This window comes from Somniosus microcephalus, chromosome 16 (assembly GCF_052327205.1).
Source record: "Somniosus microcephalus isolate GS21.2 chromosome 16, FLI_Smic_1.0, whole genome shotgun sequence".
NCBI lineage: Eukaryota > Metazoa > Chordata > Chondrichthyes > Squaliformes > Somniosidae > Somniosus > Somniosus microcephalus.
In genome coordinates, this window is record NC_141002.1 from 6538256 (window position 1) to 6556463 (window position 18208).

The 18208-nt window shown below is 49.6% G+C and overlaps 1 protein-coding gene across 5 annotated transcripts in view; it reads right to left on the bottom strand.

Annotated features, from left to right (window-relative positions):
* The window catches only part of LOC147105956 (aldo-keto reductase family 1 member C23-like protein), a 158440-nt gene that overhangs the window by 81665 nt on the left and 58567 nt on the right, over window positions 1–18208 (bottom strand). For 4 of the 5 annotated variants that reach the window (XM_086008572.1, XM_086008574.1, XM_086008570.1 and 1 more), the window contains 2 exons: window positions 13270–13386; window positions 4930–5010 (listed from right to left, as the gene is read on the bottom strand). In XM_086008572.1, the coding sequence (XP_085864698.1) occupies window positions 4930–5010; window positions 13270–13386 (198 nt within the window). The remainder of the gene's footprint in view (window positions 1–4929; window positions 5011–13269; window positions 13387–18208) is intronic. The other variant, XM_086008571.1, reaches the window with a different exon arrangement.

An 18208-nucleotide genomic window follows, 5' to 3' on the forward strand; every position in this document is an offset into this window, starting at 1 on the left:
CATTAACTTGTGCTCCAGTATCCAATTTAAATGGAATGTGTATGTCATTCACCTTTAGTGTCAACATCCAGTCTCTTTTTTCTTTTTTGTTTTCAGACACAACATCTACATAGAACTCCTCTAACTCGCTTTCATCTACTGCATGGACCTTGCTTTGTTGCGCTTGGTTCTTGTAGCAACGGGCATAATGATTGTTTTTGTTGCAACTGTTGCATGTTTTACCATATGCTGGACACTTTTTTGGTGGATGCTGTGTACCGCATCTACTACATGACTTTCGATTGCCCCTTTCATTTTTGTTCGCTGGCCACGCCTCTTTTTTCACATTGGCGCTCTTTTTGTTAAACGGTTTGTGTCCGTTCTTTCTCACTGCATCCATGTTGCAGCTACTGTCACTGAACAGCTCCTTTGCCTGCGACTTCACAATCTCTGTAGCCCTACACAGTGCTATGGCTTTTCCCAGGCCTAGATTTTGCTCTCTTAGCAGTCTTTCCCTTAGACCATTATCTGAAAAACCACACACCAGTCTGTCTTTTATCAGCGAGTCTGTCAGTCCCCCAAATTCACACGTTTTGCTTCTGTTTCTCAGTTCAGTCACATACTGATCAATAGTCTCTCCCGTTTTCTGTACACATGTGAAAAATCTGTGCCTCTCAAACGTCACGTTACGTTTAGGTATGCAGTAGGCCTCAAACTGTTCCATTATTTTATCTAGTTTCATTTTGTCTCCATCAGCAGCGAATGTGAAGTTATTATACACCTCCAGCGCTTCATCACCCACGACATGCAAGAACACTGATGCTTTCATTTTATCACTTTTCTCATCAGCTCCGATTGCTGATAAATACAACTCCAAACGTTGTTTGAACCTTCTCCAATTTTCAGCCATATTACCTGTCAACTGAAGCTTCGCCGGTGGGTGTAAACCTTCCATTTTTCACTTCGTTAGCTATTCTCCAATGGTAAGTAACGATGTTCTCTTTTGGCTTGCTAATATGTGGAGAGCTGATTTAACTTCAGATCTTTCCTCTTCATCTCTTTCAATCACTTCTGACACCATGTATTGATTTCTATGTGGGTTCAATGACGACTCATTCATGAAAGAGAATGTCTTTTAATCTAAAGTTTGTTCAACTCAGTTAACAGCATTACAGGAGACACCATCTTGGAGATCCATCTAAAACGAAACTAAAACTAAACTCCCTCTCTCACATGCCCTCTGCTGGTCAGGCATAAATAATCAAACAGGCAAATATCATCATTATTTGCTGATATCATTACAGATACTAGGCAGTTCTTCTTTACCCAGAGAATAGTGAGCCTCTGAAATCTGATGCCAGCTGCTGTGGTGTGTGTTCACGCTCTGCATGCCTTCAAGAGGGAGCTGGACTGGTTCCTGACTAGGGCAGAGATCGCATCATGTGGAAGGTAAATACCTTCATAGGTAACACTGGGTCTGTGTGATCTCCTGGACTGGTTTCGATCACCTGAGGGGGTCGGAGTGGAATTTTAGAGAGTAGTTTTCCCCTTATTGGCCCTAGGAAGAAAAACAGTGTACTGCAAGACATCATGCTGCCTCCAGGATGGTTATAATGAACTCCCAGTGGCCGAAGAGCTCCTCCCAGAGTCACAATGTGGATTCTGCCCACTAAGGGGCACAATGGACATGATCTTCACCGCACGTCAATTACAAGAGAAATGCAGGGAACAGCACCAACTGCTGTACATGGCCTTCTTTGATCTCACAAAGGCCTTAGACGCTGTCAATCGTGAGGGATTATGGAGTGTCCTCCTCAAATTCAACTGCCCTCAAAAGTTTGTCACCATCCTCCGCCTGCTTCACGACGACATGGAAGCCGTGATCCTGACTAACGGTTCCACCACAGACCCAATTCACGTACAGACCGGGGTCAAGCAAGGCTGTGTCATCGCACCAACGCGCTTCTCGATCTTCCTTGCTGCAATGCTCCATCTCACCCTCAGTAAGCTCCCCGCTGCAGTGGAGCTAATTTACAGAACAAACGGGAAACTGTTCAACCTCTGTCGCCTCCAGTCCAGATCCAAGGTCATCCCATCCTCTGTCGTCGAATTACAGTATGCAGACGATGCTTGCGTCTGCGCTCACTCGGAGGTCGAACTCCAAACCATCGTCAACACCTTCACCAAAGCGTACGAGGGCATGGGCCTTACACTAAACATCCGTAAGACAAAGGTCCTTTACCAACCTGCCCCCGCCACACAGTACTGCCCCCCGATTATCAAAATCCACGACAAGGCCTTGGACAACGTGGACCACTTTCCATACCTCGGGAGACTACTGCCAACAAGGGCAGACGTCGATGACGAAGTCCAACACCGCCTTCAGTGTGCCAGTGCAGCCTTCGGTCGCCTGAGGAAGAGAGTGTTTGAATACCAGGACCTTAAACCCGGCACTAAGCTCATGGTCTACAGAGCAGCAGTGATACCCGTCCTGCTGTATGCCTCAGAGACATGGACCATGTACAGCAGGCACCTCAAAGCACTGGAGAGGTACCACCAATGCTGCCTCCGCAAGATCCTGCAAATCCATTGGCAGGATAGGCACACCAATGTCAGTGTTCTCACTCAGGCCAACATCCCCAGCATCGAAGCTTTGACCACGCTCGATCAGCTCCGATGGATGGGTCACATCGTCCGCATGCCCAAGACGAGACTCCCAAAACAAGCGCTCTGCTCGGAGCTCCGACACGGCAAGAGAGCCCCAGGTGGGCAGAGGAAACGTTTCAAGGACACCCTCAAAGCCTCCTTGAAAAAGTGCAACATCCCCACCGACACCTGGGAATTCCTGGCCCAAGACCGCACAAAATGGAGGAGAAGCATCCAGGAAGGCGCCGAACACCTCAAGTCTCTTCGCCGGGAGCAAGCGGCAGGCAAGCGCAGCAGCGCAAGGAGCGCACGTCAACCCAAGCACCCCACCCACCCGCCCCTTCAACCACCGTCTGCGCCACTTGTGACAGAGACTGCAGGTCCCGCATTGGACTCATCAGTCACCTGAGAACTCATTTTTAGTGTGGAAGCAAGTCATCTTCGGTTCCGAGAGACTGCCTAAGAAGAAGGTATAATGAGCATAACGTGTGGCTTTCTCCATAGGAACAGGAGTAGCCCATGCAGCCACTTGAACTTTTCAATCAGATCATAGTTGATCAATACATCAACTCCATTTCCATCGATACCCTTACTCATCAAAAATCTATCTCAGTCTTCACAATTTCTATTGATCCAGCATCCACAGCCTTGGAGGAGAGTTCTAGATTTCCACTACCCTTTGTGTGAAAATGTGCTCCCTGATTTCACTCCTTAATCGAATAGCTCTCATTTTAGGATTGTACTCCCTTGTTTTGGATCTCCCCACCAAATGAAATAAGTTTCTCTTAATCTACTCTATCGATTTACTGTTTTAAACACCTCAATTAGATCACTCCTCAATTGTCTGAACTCAGGGGAATACAAGTCAAGTTTTTGCAACCTGTCCTTATAATTTAACCCATTAAGCCCCCCCCCCGCCCATCCATCCCATATAATTCTAGTGAATCTGCACTGCAAGGCCAATATATCCTTCATGAGGGGAGGTGCCCAAAACCTAACACAGTACCCCAGATAGGGTTTGGCCGAGGTTCTGTAGAACTGAAGCATCAATTCCTCACTTTGTATTCCAGCCCCCTGAGATAAAGATCAACATTAGCCTTTAGTAAGTAAAATAACAGTGATGAAGAAAATAATGGTACTAAAGAGTGACAAATCCCCAGGACCAGGTGGTTTCCATCCCAGGGTTTTAAAGGAAGTAGATGAGCACATTGCACATGTCCTAACTATAATCTTCCAAAGTTCTCTCGATTCAGGAACCGTTCCTTTAGATTGGAAAATTGCACCTGTCACTCCATAGTAAGACAGCGAGTATGGATAATTGGTAGGTACTCAAATTGGCAGGATGTGACTAGTGGTGTCCCACAAGGATCTGTGTTGGGGCCTCAACTATTCACAGTTTTATTAACAGCTTAGATGGTGTCATAGAAAATCATCTATCCAAATTTGCCGATGACACAAAGATAGGCGGCATTGTAGGCAGTGTAGATGAAAGCATAAAATTACAAAGGGATATTGATAGGTTAAGTGAACGGGCAAAACTGTGGCAGCAAATGGATTTCAGTATAAGCAAATGTGAGGTCATCCACTTTGGACCTAAAAAGGATAGAGCAGGGCACTTTCTAAATGGTGAAAGGTTAAAAACAGTGGAAGTCCAAAGATGTAGATAGGAATGGCATAAACATCAACAGCTGCCATGTGGAAAAAATAGCGTCAGAGGTCTATCACAGACCCTCCCTTTTGCTCTTTTCTCCTCACCCCGCCTTTCCCTGCCCCTGCTTAAAATCTGTCACATCTCCAGCTTTCTCCAGTTCTGACGAAGGGTCATCGACCTGAAACGTTAGCTCTGTTTCTCTCTCCACGGATGCTGCCTGACCTGCTGAGTATTTCCAGCATTTTCTGTTTTTATTTCACATTTCCAGCATCCGCAGTATTTTGCTTTTGCACTTGTAAGCTCATCCACTTGACTTATTTTTAAGTTCCCTTAATTTTGTCCCTCCCCATTCTGCTCATTCCAAAAGTGAAAGCATCCGGGTTTGGAACTGGACCTTGAAAGCCACGCTCCCTATAAGCTGCGCAGCTTTGCAATGTTAAAGCTCACTCATGCGCGAAACTGTGGATGGGCCGCGTAGCCCCTTAAAGGGGCCGCGCACCCAAAAAAAAATTCAGCAGAACATTGCTTGTAAGCATCCCATAATACTTAAGCTGTTTAACAATTCACAGGCTTGAAGAACTAGTTCTGCTTTAGTATTTTTATGTTATGAATATCCCCAATTGTTACACACAATTCTGTCGGCGAGTACCTACCGCCCAAGTTTCACGGAAATCCACATTGTCATGAAGAATCTTTCCACTCGCATCCTGCGGAAACAGCTCCTCTTCACCTGCCTGCAACAAACGGAAATTCTGTCAGCAATTTTCCAGTTGTCCCTGCTTTTACAGGAAACTCTTTTTTATCCGGCACCGACGGGACCGGCGTGGTGCCGGTTTATCAAAAAGTCCGGATTACAGAGAGGTATAGTAAAAGGTACGAGAGCTCCGTACACAGCAACAAATCCAGGCTTCCCTGTTGCTTAGCAACAGGTGCAGGAACCCCGGCCACAAGATCCAAGCGTCCCTGTTGCTTAGCAACAGGTGCAGGAACCCTGATTACACAGCCACAGATCCAGGATCGGCCACTAATATGAAGTAAAACTTACCTGAACCTACTCCTGAATTTTGCCGGTCAACAGAGATTTCCGGTTATTTAGGTGCCGGTAAATCGAGAGTTTCCTGTATTAGGAAAAGCTGTGCTTCCCTGACTGCTTCACAGATGATTAAGAGCAATTTTCATGGAGTGGTATATGCAGCCTCCACGCACACTTCCATTGAAGGTGTGGTGCTTGCTGGCTGACAGACAACGGCACACGTCGGGATGGATCAAGTACGGAGGGAGAGGGATCACAGGTGTTTAGAGGTGGCACTGGAGGTCCTGGTGGAGGAGGGATGTCCTGGTAGAGGAGGGATGTCCTGTACCAGCGGGGGAGGAAGAGGAGGCCACAGAGGCAACTAATGCGGCGGATGTGGGAGGAGATCGCTGAGGAGGTCACAGCCAGAAGCAATGCCCCCGGACATGGCTCTAGTGGTATGCTCTAGGTACAAGTAGGCAGGAGCTATGCAGGGTGGAAGGGACACTACAGGTGCCACCTTTCCCGGGGGGCAAGGTTGCATACTAGTTCTGCTGTAGCGGATTCAGATGAGGGCTTCGCAGGGTCAAGTTTCAGAAGAAAGCTGTTAGGTGCGACAAACCAAATGCATGGTGCAAAGGTCAGCCTGCCTGAAAGCTTACGGGTTGTGGTTAGGGGGATGGAGAGCTTGGCCCGTGGCATACGCAGAGCCTGAAACCCATCCTCTCCAGCATGGAGAAGCCGGCCAATACCACCATCTCAGCATGGGCTTCAGCAGTGGAGCCCAACATCAGGCAACGTCTGATGGCTGAGGTTGCAGCTTCCATTGCAGTCATTGCAGCTTGCATGGAATGACCAAATGCTGCAATGGAAGCCCAGGCAGCTGCCACGGTGGCTCTGGGCTCCTCGGTTGAAAGAGGCTTGCAGAGTGTCTCAGCTGCCCAGTGATCTGTTCTCCAGCAGATCACTGGGCTGGCTGAACAGACGCCCCAAGGTAGTGGCATGGGAATCATGGAGCAAGAACCTACTGGCCTCTCTCTGGACAGCTGCATTCCTGCTCCCTCCCCCGCCACTCCCCCATTGCCCTTGTAGTTGCCTGTGAGCCAGGCGGCTCAGACTGCTGAAGCCCATGCTGAAATGGTGCAGTCTGAGGTGGGGCCAGCACGGCGCTCAGCCTCTTGACGGCGTCGCAGAAGGACATCGGAACTACTCTCTTCAGCTTCTCAGCAGCCATCCACCTCGCCTGCTGCTGCCACTCAGGCTGTACGTCATAGAAGCACCAGAGTAGGTAAGAGTTCTTATACGATAGCCACCTAAGGCTAATCACCAGGGTGAATAGTTTAATATTTGTAAGTGCTGTTGGTTGTGTCATGTTTTCATTGTTTTTGCTCTCGATAAAGAATGATTATGGTAATTGGGTAGTGATGGAATTGGTGGTCATTTTTATTCTATTCTTCATGGCGAAGGGGTTGAAGGGATTGAGTGCAGATGGTGAGCTTCTTGATGGATCCTCAGTCGTGGAAGGTAAGACATGTGGCAACAGTGTTCCTTAGCCTGACGGTGGAGGACGGCTCTCAAATGCTGTCTTCAATTAGATGGCGGCGAGCATCCCTCCCAGGTGTGGGCCGTCTACCTGGAACTCTGGTGCTCCCCTGGTCCCCCTTGTATTCCTCCTCCTCCTCAACTTCTTCTTGTGGCTCCTGAGCTTGACCCTTCGGCACAACTGCTGGTAGTAACGGCTCGTCTCTCAGGATCGCCAGATTGTGGACCATGCAGCAAGTCACCACGAATCTGGAGCCCCCCCTCGCCCTCTTGTCCTTCTCTACTCCAACAGTTGGTGCTGCTATGCCTGGCCTCATCTCCTCCTCCAGACCAAGGGGGAGCCCTAGCAAGATTCCCATGATCAAGCACTCTTTCTCTTGGTGACTTCTATAAATTCTCCAGTAAGGTACAGTAGTACAAAGCTCACTGTTTTTAGGTGAAGTCCTCAGAGAATTTCTGGAATAAATGTGGACAGTGTAGTGTATGCACCTTTAAGAGCCCCTGTGTACTGTAATACCGGTAGTGACCACTCGGGTATATAAGCCTGTATAATGTCTTGTATCTTTTAGTTCACCTCCAGACTTTGTTCAGTAAACACCTGTTAAACCAACTCCTGCATTCCGTGTCTCCATTAACACACAGATACAACAGTGGCGACGAATTGGAAACGGACTTACCTGCAATTCGGCAGCACATCAAGGAGATCGATTCCTCAGATGAAGGTCGAAGAAAAAAAAAAAAAACTGTGGTTTCACCAGCTAGCCGGGCTGGTGGCAGGTACTGCATTAATCCTTCCTGGGCGGCGGGCTGGGGCTCGATTGGGTGGCTCTGCAGCAGGGCAGAGCAGAGAGTCGGAAGGCGGAGGCAAACAGAGACGGAGGGTGGAGCACTCGGGAGACGGCCGGTGCTGCAAAGCAGGTCGGCGTTTGGACCAAGCAGAGGGAGGGAAAAATCCCAGCGAGTCCAGCGGGAACGAGTCTCCAACCATTAAAAATATCTGTGTAAATAAAAACCGCGGAGAACAGCGTTGTCAGCAGCGGCAGCGGCGGGAAAGCGTGGGAGGCGCCATTTTTTCTCGGCAGGGAAGAAAGGAAAGCGCGGGAGGCACCATTTTTGATTTTCAGGATGCCTAAGACTGGCAATATTACTGCTTTTGATAGTAATATAGAGGATTGGACCACATATGTGGAAAGAGTGGAGGTATATTGCACAGCGAATGAAGTAGAGGATGATAAAAAGGCATCGGTACTTCTAAATCTGATGGGCGCAAGGACATACGGGCTGTTACGAAACTTAATCACTCCAGCCAAACCGATGGACAAGAATTTTAAGGAGATTGTTGATACCCTACAGGAGCACTTAAACCCAACACCGCTGCTGATAGCGGAACGATTCAAATTCTTCAGGAGGAATCAGCACAAGAATGAAAGTAACGCTGATTACCTCACCGAATTAAGAAAGCTGTCAAAGCACTGCCAATTCAGGGCAGGACTGGCAGATTCTCTACGAGACAAATTCGTCTGCGGTCTCTTAAGTGAAGGAACACAGAAAAGGCTACTTTCTGAGAAAGATCTGACACTGGACAAGGCTTTCAGTGTGGCTGTATCATACGAAGCAGCAGCAAGAGGAGCTGCAGAGATACAGCAAAAGCCACAGGACTTCGGCACCCATGAAATGACACGGGGTTTCGAGAGATGTTATCGCTGCGGCAGATCCACCCATGACCAGAGGGACTGCTGGTTCAAGGACAAAGCATGCAGGCAATGCGGAAAGATGGGACACATTGTACGTGTATGCCGATCTGGAAACAAAAAATCCACTGACAGAAAAAAAATCAATAAGGAAAAGTACAGAAAGGTACAAATGATGACGGACAGTAGCTCCGAAGACCAGAAGAGCGATAGCGACTCCGGAAACAAGAGACTAAGCTGTCTCAAATTACATAATGTAATTGCCAAAGAAGATTACCAGACCATTTGGGTTACCCTCACGATAGTGGGGTCCCCAGTTAAAATGGAGCTAGATACAGGATCAGCTCTGACCGTCATAAGTCGACGGGATTACGAGCGGCTATTTCCGCTTATACCTTTGAAAGACACATCCGTTATCTTGAAGACATATACGGGGCAGAAAGTATACCCCAGAGGGAAAATAAGGGTGCCTGTTGTATACAACGGCAAGGAAATACAGAAGTTGTATTTATACGTTCTGCAAGATGGTGGTCCACCACTGTTGGGACGTGAATGGATCAGGAAGATACGTTTAGACTGGCACTCCATTCAGGCACTGATGGTGACCAGTAAGAAAAAAAATGATGACGTCATACCTGAACGATTAAAAGACATCTTGGCCAACGCCAAAGAAGTGTTTCAACAGGAACTAGGAACCTTGAAAGGCGTCACCGCCTCAATAAAAGTGGAAGATGTGGGAATTCCCAAGTTTTTTAAGGCAAGGCCGGTGCCATACGCAATTCATCCAGCAGTTGAGGCAGAGCTGGAGAATTTGGAAAAGGCAGGCGTGTTATCCAAGGTAGATTGGAGCGAGTGGGCAACACCCATCGTCCCGGTCATGAAGAAAACGTTGAATAATGATAAATCTGAAGAACAGAGAAAAATTCGCATCTGTGGGGACTTCAAGGTGACTGTAAACCCGGTCCTTCACACGGTACAGTATCCTCTTCCGAGGATAGAAGATATTTTCGCCTCACTATCCGGAGGGAAACATTTCACCAAAATTGACTTGGCACAGGCATATCTACAGATGGAGGTTGAGGAGGCCTCTAAAAAGAATCTCACGATAAACACACACAAAGGCCTGTACCAGTACAATGGACTGGTTTTCGGAGTAGCATCAGCTCCAGCTATCTGGCAAAGAGCTATGGAGCAAGTCCTGCAAGGGATTCCGGGGACTCAATGCTACCTAGACGACATCCTTGTAACAGGAGAAAACGACAACGAGCACCTTGCCAATTTGGAGCAGGTGCTCACTAGGCTGAGAGAACGGGGCCTACGAGCAAATCGCCCCAAGTGCGAATTTTTCCAGAAACAAAATATCATATTGTGGCCATATAATTAACGAAGAAGGGTTGCATAAGTCACCTGAAAAAATTGAAGCAGTCATAAAAGCCCCAGCACCTGAAAATGTCTCACAATTAAGGTCGTTCCTGGGATTGATAAATTACTATCATAAATTTTTACCGAACTTGTCAACTGTTCTGCACCCTCTTAACGCATTGCTACAAACGGGAGTAATTTGGAAATGGAGCGAAGACTGTAAATGTGCCTTCCATAAATGCAAAGGCTTGATCACGTCCAAGGAAGTGTTGGCTCATTACAACCCATCACTGCCAATCAGACTGGCGTGCGATGCATCCCCTTACGGCGTGGGAGCGGTATTATCGCATAGAGTCCCTGATGGCTCGGAGCGGCCGATAGCTTTTGCATCGCGCTCATTGAACTCAGCTGAGTGTAACTATGCCCAGATCGACAGGGAAGCACTCAGCCTGGTGTGGGGAGTGAAGAAATTCAACCATTACCTACACGGACAAAAATTTACCTTGTTGACTGACCATCAACCCCTCGTCTCCATATTCAACCCTAAAAAGTGCGTTCCCATTATGACAGCGCAAAGGCTACAGAGGTGGTCCCTTTTCCTAGGGGCACACCAATATGACATAGAATACAAAGGATCAAAACAGCATGGGAATGCTGACGGTTTATCGCGCCTACCGTTGCCAACGGTAAAAGAGGCACCTACAGTGGACCCAGTGGAGATGTTCCACTCAACCATAGTGGAATGTCTACCAGTAACAAATTCTACCATTGAAAAGGAAACGAGAAATGACCCGACTCTCTCACGAGTCTACGATATAACGGTGAAGGGATGGCCAGCACATGGCGAACCACTGTTGCCAGCATTCTCGCAAAGAAGAAAACAGCTGTCAGTGTGCCGAGGAACCTTGATGTGTGGATCCAGAGTGGTGATTCCACCCAAACTCCAGGATAAAGTGCTAAAGGAGCTTCACGAGGGGCATCTGGGTGGAGTGAAAATGAAGAACCTAGCCAGAGCGTTTGTGTGGTGGCCAGGTATCGATGGAGACATCGAAGAAATGACCAAGAGCTGTCTAGGATGCCAGAAGGTCCAAAACGCCCCACCACAAGCCCCTCTACATCCATGGGAGTGGCCCTCATCTCCATGGCAAAGGGTACATATCGACTTTGCTGGTCCATTTATGGACTCAATGTTCTTAATCGCGGTGGATGCACACTCCAAGTGGCCGGAGGTAATAAAGATGTCCTCCACCACCACGGAAAAAACCATCACAGTATTAAGGACCATATTTGCCAGGAATGGGCTGCCGGAACAGATCTGTTCTGATAATGGACCGCAATTTGTGTCCGAAGAATTCAGGAAGTTCTTAAAAAACAATGGGGTTAAGCACTACACGTCCGCCCCATACCATCCCGCCACCAATGGATTAGCTGAAAGGTTTGTCCAGACCTTCAAGAAGACCATAAAGGCCATGGGTAATGAAGACATAAATCTACAACATAAGGTAGATAACTTCTTGTTTGCATACAGGAATGCAACACATGTGGTTACAAACCAAACTCCCGCCATGATGTTTTTCAATAGAAGACTAAGATGCCGGCTGGATTTGATCAAGCCAAACATCAGAAGGGACGTAGAGAACCGGCAGTTTCAAGGCATGAATGAAAGGCCAACTAGAACCTTCCAGATAGGTCAACAAGTTTTGGCCCGGGACTAACGTACCGAGAAATGGCAGCCTGGTACTATTTGCACACGACTAGGACTGCTGATGTATACCGTTGACATTGGAGAGCATAATAAGGCGCCATGCTGACCAGATCATAGAGTCATCTGAAAAGGGACAACCTACACCACAACTCTATACGCCTAATGATGAAGCAGAGATACCCATAGTATCTACCTCCGATCCGGTGATACTGGAACCAGATGAACCCGACACTGGCATTCAAGCCGAATCGACCTTGCCAAAGGAACCTACTACACCACCGAAAACTACTACACCACCGAGGCGTTATCCGGACCGAGTCAGGAAGCCTCCAGAGAGACTGACTTATATTGATTAACTGCAGCAAATGTGTAGATTATTGTTCTTGTAAACATGTTAATTAATGATTACTTAAAATGTTATGTACTAATTATCTAAAAGGGGAGGAATTGTTGTGTATGGACCTTTAAGAGCCCCTGTGTACTGTAATACCGGTAGTGACCACTCGGGTATATAAGCCTGTATAGCGTCTTGTATCTTTTAGTTCACCTCCAGACTTTGTTCAGTAAACACCTGTTAAACCAACTCCTGCATTCCGTGTCTCCATTAACACACGGATACAACAGACAGAATGTTGGTGAAGTCTTGACAAAGTGTCCCAGAAAGTCTCCTGATGTGCATCAAAAGTCCTCTTCAAACGCAGTGTAGTCAGTCGATCTCCAGCAGCAAGTGAACAGTAAAAGCTGAACATGGCTTTAAGTAGCACTCGCAATCTTCAACGACTTCTTTACTCCTGTTCAGCTGGTCGCGGTTAGGTGAGGTCAGTAATTGCAGCACTAGCCAGAAAACGGAGTGTTAGGAGCCAAATTAAATTGGTCACCAGAGCCTTAATCATCCTCGGGGCGGACGTTCCTCGTGCGCACTTCTACTCCTCTACCAAGATGGCGTCTTACACTAAAGGCGGGCTAACCAGGCGTTGCAGCTCGAGAACCCATCTTGGCCACCTCGGAGACATTTTAGCGGAGAGAAATTTGAGTTGACGTTTCGGGTCGAAACCCTTCTTCAAAACTGGAAAGAAAATAAAATAGATCGAAGGCAAGGCTGCGATCGAACAAAAGAGACAATAAAAGGTATTCTCTCCACGGATGTTGCCTGACCTGCTGAGTTTTTCCAGCATTTTCTGTTGTTATTTCGGATTTCCAGCATCTGCAGTATTTTGCTATCGCTAACAAATGGGCCATTGTTTGAGGCCTGTGCAAATTTTAAATCACCGCTCATCTGCCTATAGCCAATCAAGCATGGGGCTGTGGAAACTATCACCTTTCAGGACAGCTCTCAGCTCGAAACACATTTTCAGACAGCTGATGTCTGGGTCCTATTCCTAGAAAAACGGCCACTGAATCCCAAAGCGCAACATCCAGAGGTGGAACTTTCAGTAGGGGTAGCTGAATAATGATCACGAATGGGAAGCCTGGTTAATTTTTCCACTCTAAACACAAGAGCTCCGAGGGCAGTTGTGGAACCTCGAGTGCTGCCCCAGCCGAGATCAGCTAACTCAGCACAGACGGACGATTAAATCTGGGGCCTACTGGGTCGTTTAGCTCAGTACCACACTAGGCTGTTTACCCACTGGGCATTGCAAGCTCCATCTTTCACAGGTACACCTAATCATTTTTATTTTACCTTCAAAGCTGTAGGCCAGTGCATAAGGTACAAGTCAACGTAGTCCAGTTGCAGGCTTTTCAATGTCTTCTCAAGGGCTTTCTGGACCAAGCTGGGAGAAAGATAGGTCATCCATAGCTACAGTCAAAACACAAGACAACAGAGCTGTTACTTCGATCCAAAGCTTCCGTTTTTATTCAGAATGTTATCAGTAAAGTGTCCCCTCCCCACCCAACCCCGACAGGTCTCATGATCTTCCTGGCATAGTTATAGATTGTAATGTTGTGGTCGCTCAACACAGTTAATTCAAATTTTAAAATACTAGCAGATCGCCCTCATCTTGCTCACTGGTATCCTGGATTCTCAAGCACAGTTGCGATGTTTAGTTGTTAAGATGGAAGTATGTTGAACTTAGACTGTCCTTTTTAGGTCAATTACTCCCTAAATAGGCAAATACAGGTGGTTACAGCTGTGTGTTAGGGGGTTCCAACTCCCTCTGAATTCATGGTTCCAGGTCAGAAGCTCACAAGAGATGGCTGCTTTTCCTCTTTTGTTTGAGTTGCATGTGTAACTAAATGTGACACTTGTGGTGAATGCCAAGTGCAAGACTTTATTTGTGTATGACCTCCTATAGCATTGCTTACTGTGATTTGGAGGATACGCTGTTTTTGTCATCCCTGCGGTTACAAAAACGGTTCCCCTGTGGCAGCTTTCATTGAACCATCTACACAGAATTGAGAAACTGTTAAGATTATGGTGGTAAAAATCAGGCTGTATTTGCTCAGGCACTTACTGGAATCACAGAACCAGAATTAAACAGTACAGAAGGAGGCCAATTGACCCATCGACCTTGAACTTACTCTCTGAAAGCCTTTTCAAATTTTCTTTTTCAAGTGTTCATTCGTTTTTTGTTTAAAGGCAATTATGGATTCTGCATCCCCCATGTTTTCTGGTAGGGCATTCCACGTTCTAACTACCCTGAATATAAAATAAAAATTCTCCTAGGAGGAAAAATTCGGTTGGTTAGCGCCTCCCGTTAGTGCCTCCGGGGGGCGCTAATGGGTGTTAGGAACTTAGTGCCCGAGCGAGGCGATGTTAGCGCCGCTCGCAAAATTGACCAGATATTTTGCGCTGGCGCTAAACACTACCGCCACAATCTCCTGCGCCCGCAGATCTGTAGGATAGAGTGTACCTGTAGGATTTAGTAAACATTATTAAGATTCTATAACCATTTTTATATAACTATAATATGTGAAATTATATGTTAAAAACCTAAAAAGCCTGTATAAAATGGCGAATGGCGGAGACCAAAGCAGGATGGGAAAATTATGCCAACCTGACTAAAAACCTCTGTTTTAAATTACTGAAGTAATGAAATATAGTGCTAAGGAAACACGGAGACTGTCAGGGACAAGGAGTTCGGTAATGTTATGGAAAAGTGATAGGAGTTGGAGCCTTCATTTTAGAAACAGCAGAATGGACAAACTGGAAAACACCTCAAGGATGTTTTGTAAAGTGAAGTTCTTAGATAAGGGTATTTTGTTATGCACGGAAATAGGCTTAGCGAGGTCATAAGATGATTGACAAGAAAAGGGGAGGATGTGGCGTACCGACCACAGAAAGGACACAATCCGCTTTTCGGTCCGTAGACTATAAATCAGGCGTCATGCCTTTAAGAAGGATCACACCTTTAAGAAACTCGATCTGCAACATAGTTAAGCCCAGAGCGGGGGAGGAGCAGTCGAAGCTGTGGACTGATGAAAAGCAGTCGGACTTGGTGTAGGCTCAGACGCCATTTTGTGTTCAACATGCAGTCTCAAGAATTAAACCTTTTCTGTTGAACCTCTCCGAGTTCAGTATTTTTTGCTAGGAGTACGTAGACTCCTACATTGGTGACCCCGACGCTCAGGACGACTCCTAAGCGTAACCATGGCTGACACAAACGCAGTTTCTGTGAAGCTGCCGGAGTTCTGGGAGAACCTCGCCACCGCCTGGTTCCTTCAAGCCAAATCGCAATTCCGACTCCGCGGCATCACTGCCAATGCAATGATGTACGACTACCTCCTCGCCTCCCTGGGCAGCTCCACAATCACGAAAGTCTGGACAACACTACAAAACCCTTCAGAGGAAGGCAAGTACGCACATCTCAAGGCCGCGCTCCTTAAAAAAATTCACAGCCTCCCAATTTTTGCGCAACTGCCACCTCCTCGACCTCCCGGGCCTCGGTGACTCCACGCCGTCAGACTTGCTCTCACACATGCTTGCTCTGACCGACGAGAAACCGCCCGGCTCCCTCTTCCGCACGCTTTTTATCCGCCAACTACCTCCCAGCATCTGCCCGGCGATCGTGGCGTCCAGCCTCACGGACCTCGAGGTCCTGGCCGACGAAGCCGATAAGCTCCTGTCCGCCGGCTCCAACCACGCTGTCACCCCCGACCTGGCCTCCGCAGCGTCGGCGCGCGCTCCACCCTCTATCGCGCAGCCACACAGCTCGGCCACGAGGCCCCCCAGGCCCCCACGTCCCCCAAGCCCTCCGACCCAGGGCTACTGCTACTTCCATACCCGGTTCGGCGCACGGGCACGCCGCTGCAGCCATCCCTGCACATTTCCAACCGCCCCCACACCAGCCTACACGATGGCCGTGGGGCAAGCAGGCGCGCTGCTGTACGTTACGGACAGCGCCTCCGGACGCCGTTTCCTATGCGACACGGGCGCGCAGCGCAGCATCATCCCCGCGTCCGCCCTTGAGATCCGGCGAGGCGGCCGCGGCCCTGCGCTGGCTACCGCCAACGGCACCGACATCCGGACGTACGGCACCCGCACCGTCACCATCGACCTCGCAGACCGCTGCTACCACTGGGGGTTTATCACCGTCAAGGTGCTCTCCCCGCTCCTCGGTGCGGATTTCCTGTGTGCCCACGGCCTGTTGGTCGACATGCCTCGGCGCCACCTCGTGGACATGAACACCATGTCACCTATCCCGGCCGCCATGGCCCCCCCCACAACCCGCCGAAATGGCGTGGCAGTGCCGCGCCTGCTCAACGGACGACTACTCAGCACTCCTGGCTGAGTTCCCAGCCCTCACCAACCCGACCTTCTCCGCGAAAGTTGCTAAGCACGGGGTAGAACACTTCATCCCCACCACAGGCCCGCAGGCTGGACCCGGCCAAGCTGGAGATCGCGCGGGCCGAGTTCGCCACAATGGAACAGCTCAGCATCATCCGCCGCTCCAACAGCCCCTGGGCCTCCCCACTCCACATCGTCACCAAACCCGACGGGGGATGGTGCCCCTGCGGGGACTACCGGCGCCTAAACGATGCCACTACGCCGGATCGGTACCCCATACCACACATTCAAGACTTCTCGGCTAGACTGGCCGGCCGCTCAGTCTTCTCCAAAGTCGACCTGGTGCGCGGTTACCATCAGGTGCCAGTCCACCCCACGGACGTTCCCAAGACGGCCATAATCACCCCTTTTGGGCTATTCGAGTTCCTCCGAATGCCCTTCGGCCTCAAAAACGCGGCCCAGGCCTTCCAGCGGCTCATGGACTCGGTCCTCCGGGACCTGAAGTTCCTCTTTGTCTACCTGGATGACATCCTGGTAGCTAGTTCCTCCAAGCAGGAACACATCGAGCACCTCCGCACCCTGTTCCAGCGGCTCAGTGAGCACGGGCTCATCATCAGCCCAGCCAAGTGCCAATTCGGCCTCAGCAGGATCGAATTCCTCGGCCACCACATCACGCAGGACGGAGCCATTCCCCTGCCCGCCAAGGTGCAAGCCGTCCAGCAGTTCCCCCGGCCTACCACCATCAAAGGCCTCCAGGAGTTCTTGGGGATGATCAACTTTTACAACCGCTTCATTCCCGGAGTGGCCTCCCTCATGCGGCCCCTATACAAAGCCCTCCGGGGTAAGAAAGACAGAATGGCGATCGAGTGGTCGGCGGACATGTTGACCACTTTCGACTCAACCAAAAAGACGCTCGCCGACGCCACCATGCTCACTCACCCACAGCCCAACGCCAGGGTGGCCCTCACCACGGACGCCTCCGACCACGCGGTCAGCGCCGTGTACGAAGAGTGGGTCGACGTGGCCTGGCAACCGCTGGCCTTTTTCAGCCGCCAACTGCGCCCCCCGGAGGCCAAATACAGCGCCTTTGACCGAGAGCTCCTCGCACTGTACCTGGCAGTCCGCCATTTTAGATTTCTTCTGGAGGGCCGCCCCTTCACCGCGTTTGTCGACCACAAACCCCTGACATTCGCGATGGTGAAATCTGCGGACCCGTGGTCAGCCAGGCAACAACGCCAGCTCGCCGCGGTGTCCAAATTGACCACGGACATCCGGCACGTCTCCGGTCGAGACAACGTGGTGGCTGACGGCCTATCCCGCCCCGCCGTCCACGGCGCCCACCTGGCAGTGGACTATGCTCAACTGGCAGTGGAGCAACGCACCAACCCCGATCTGCTCTCCGCGCCCACAACCCTCCCAGGGCTGCGACTGACCGACGTCGCCTGCGGCCCGTCCGCCGTCACAGTCAAATGCGACACCTCCTTGGCGCAACCCCGCCCCGTAGTCCCGGCGTCCTGGCGCAAACGGGTGTTCGACATCGTCCACGGCCTCTCACATCCCGGCACCCGCGCGTCCATTAGACTGGTGGCCAACCGATTTGTCTGGCGCAGCCTGCGCAAAGATGTGCGCGTCTGGTCCAGATCCTGCATAGCTTGCCAGCGTGCCAAAATCCACCAGCACGTCAAAGCCCCACTCGAGGAGTTCACCGTGCCAGAAAGAAGGTTTGACCATGTCCACATCGACCTCGTCGGCCCCCTGCCGCCATCACAAGGTCACACGCACCTGCTGACAATCGTGGACCGTACCACCCACTGGCCCGAGGCCATTCCACTGACGTCCACCACCACCGCCGACATCGCGAGGGCGTTCATCGGTACCTGGGTCGCTCGGTTCG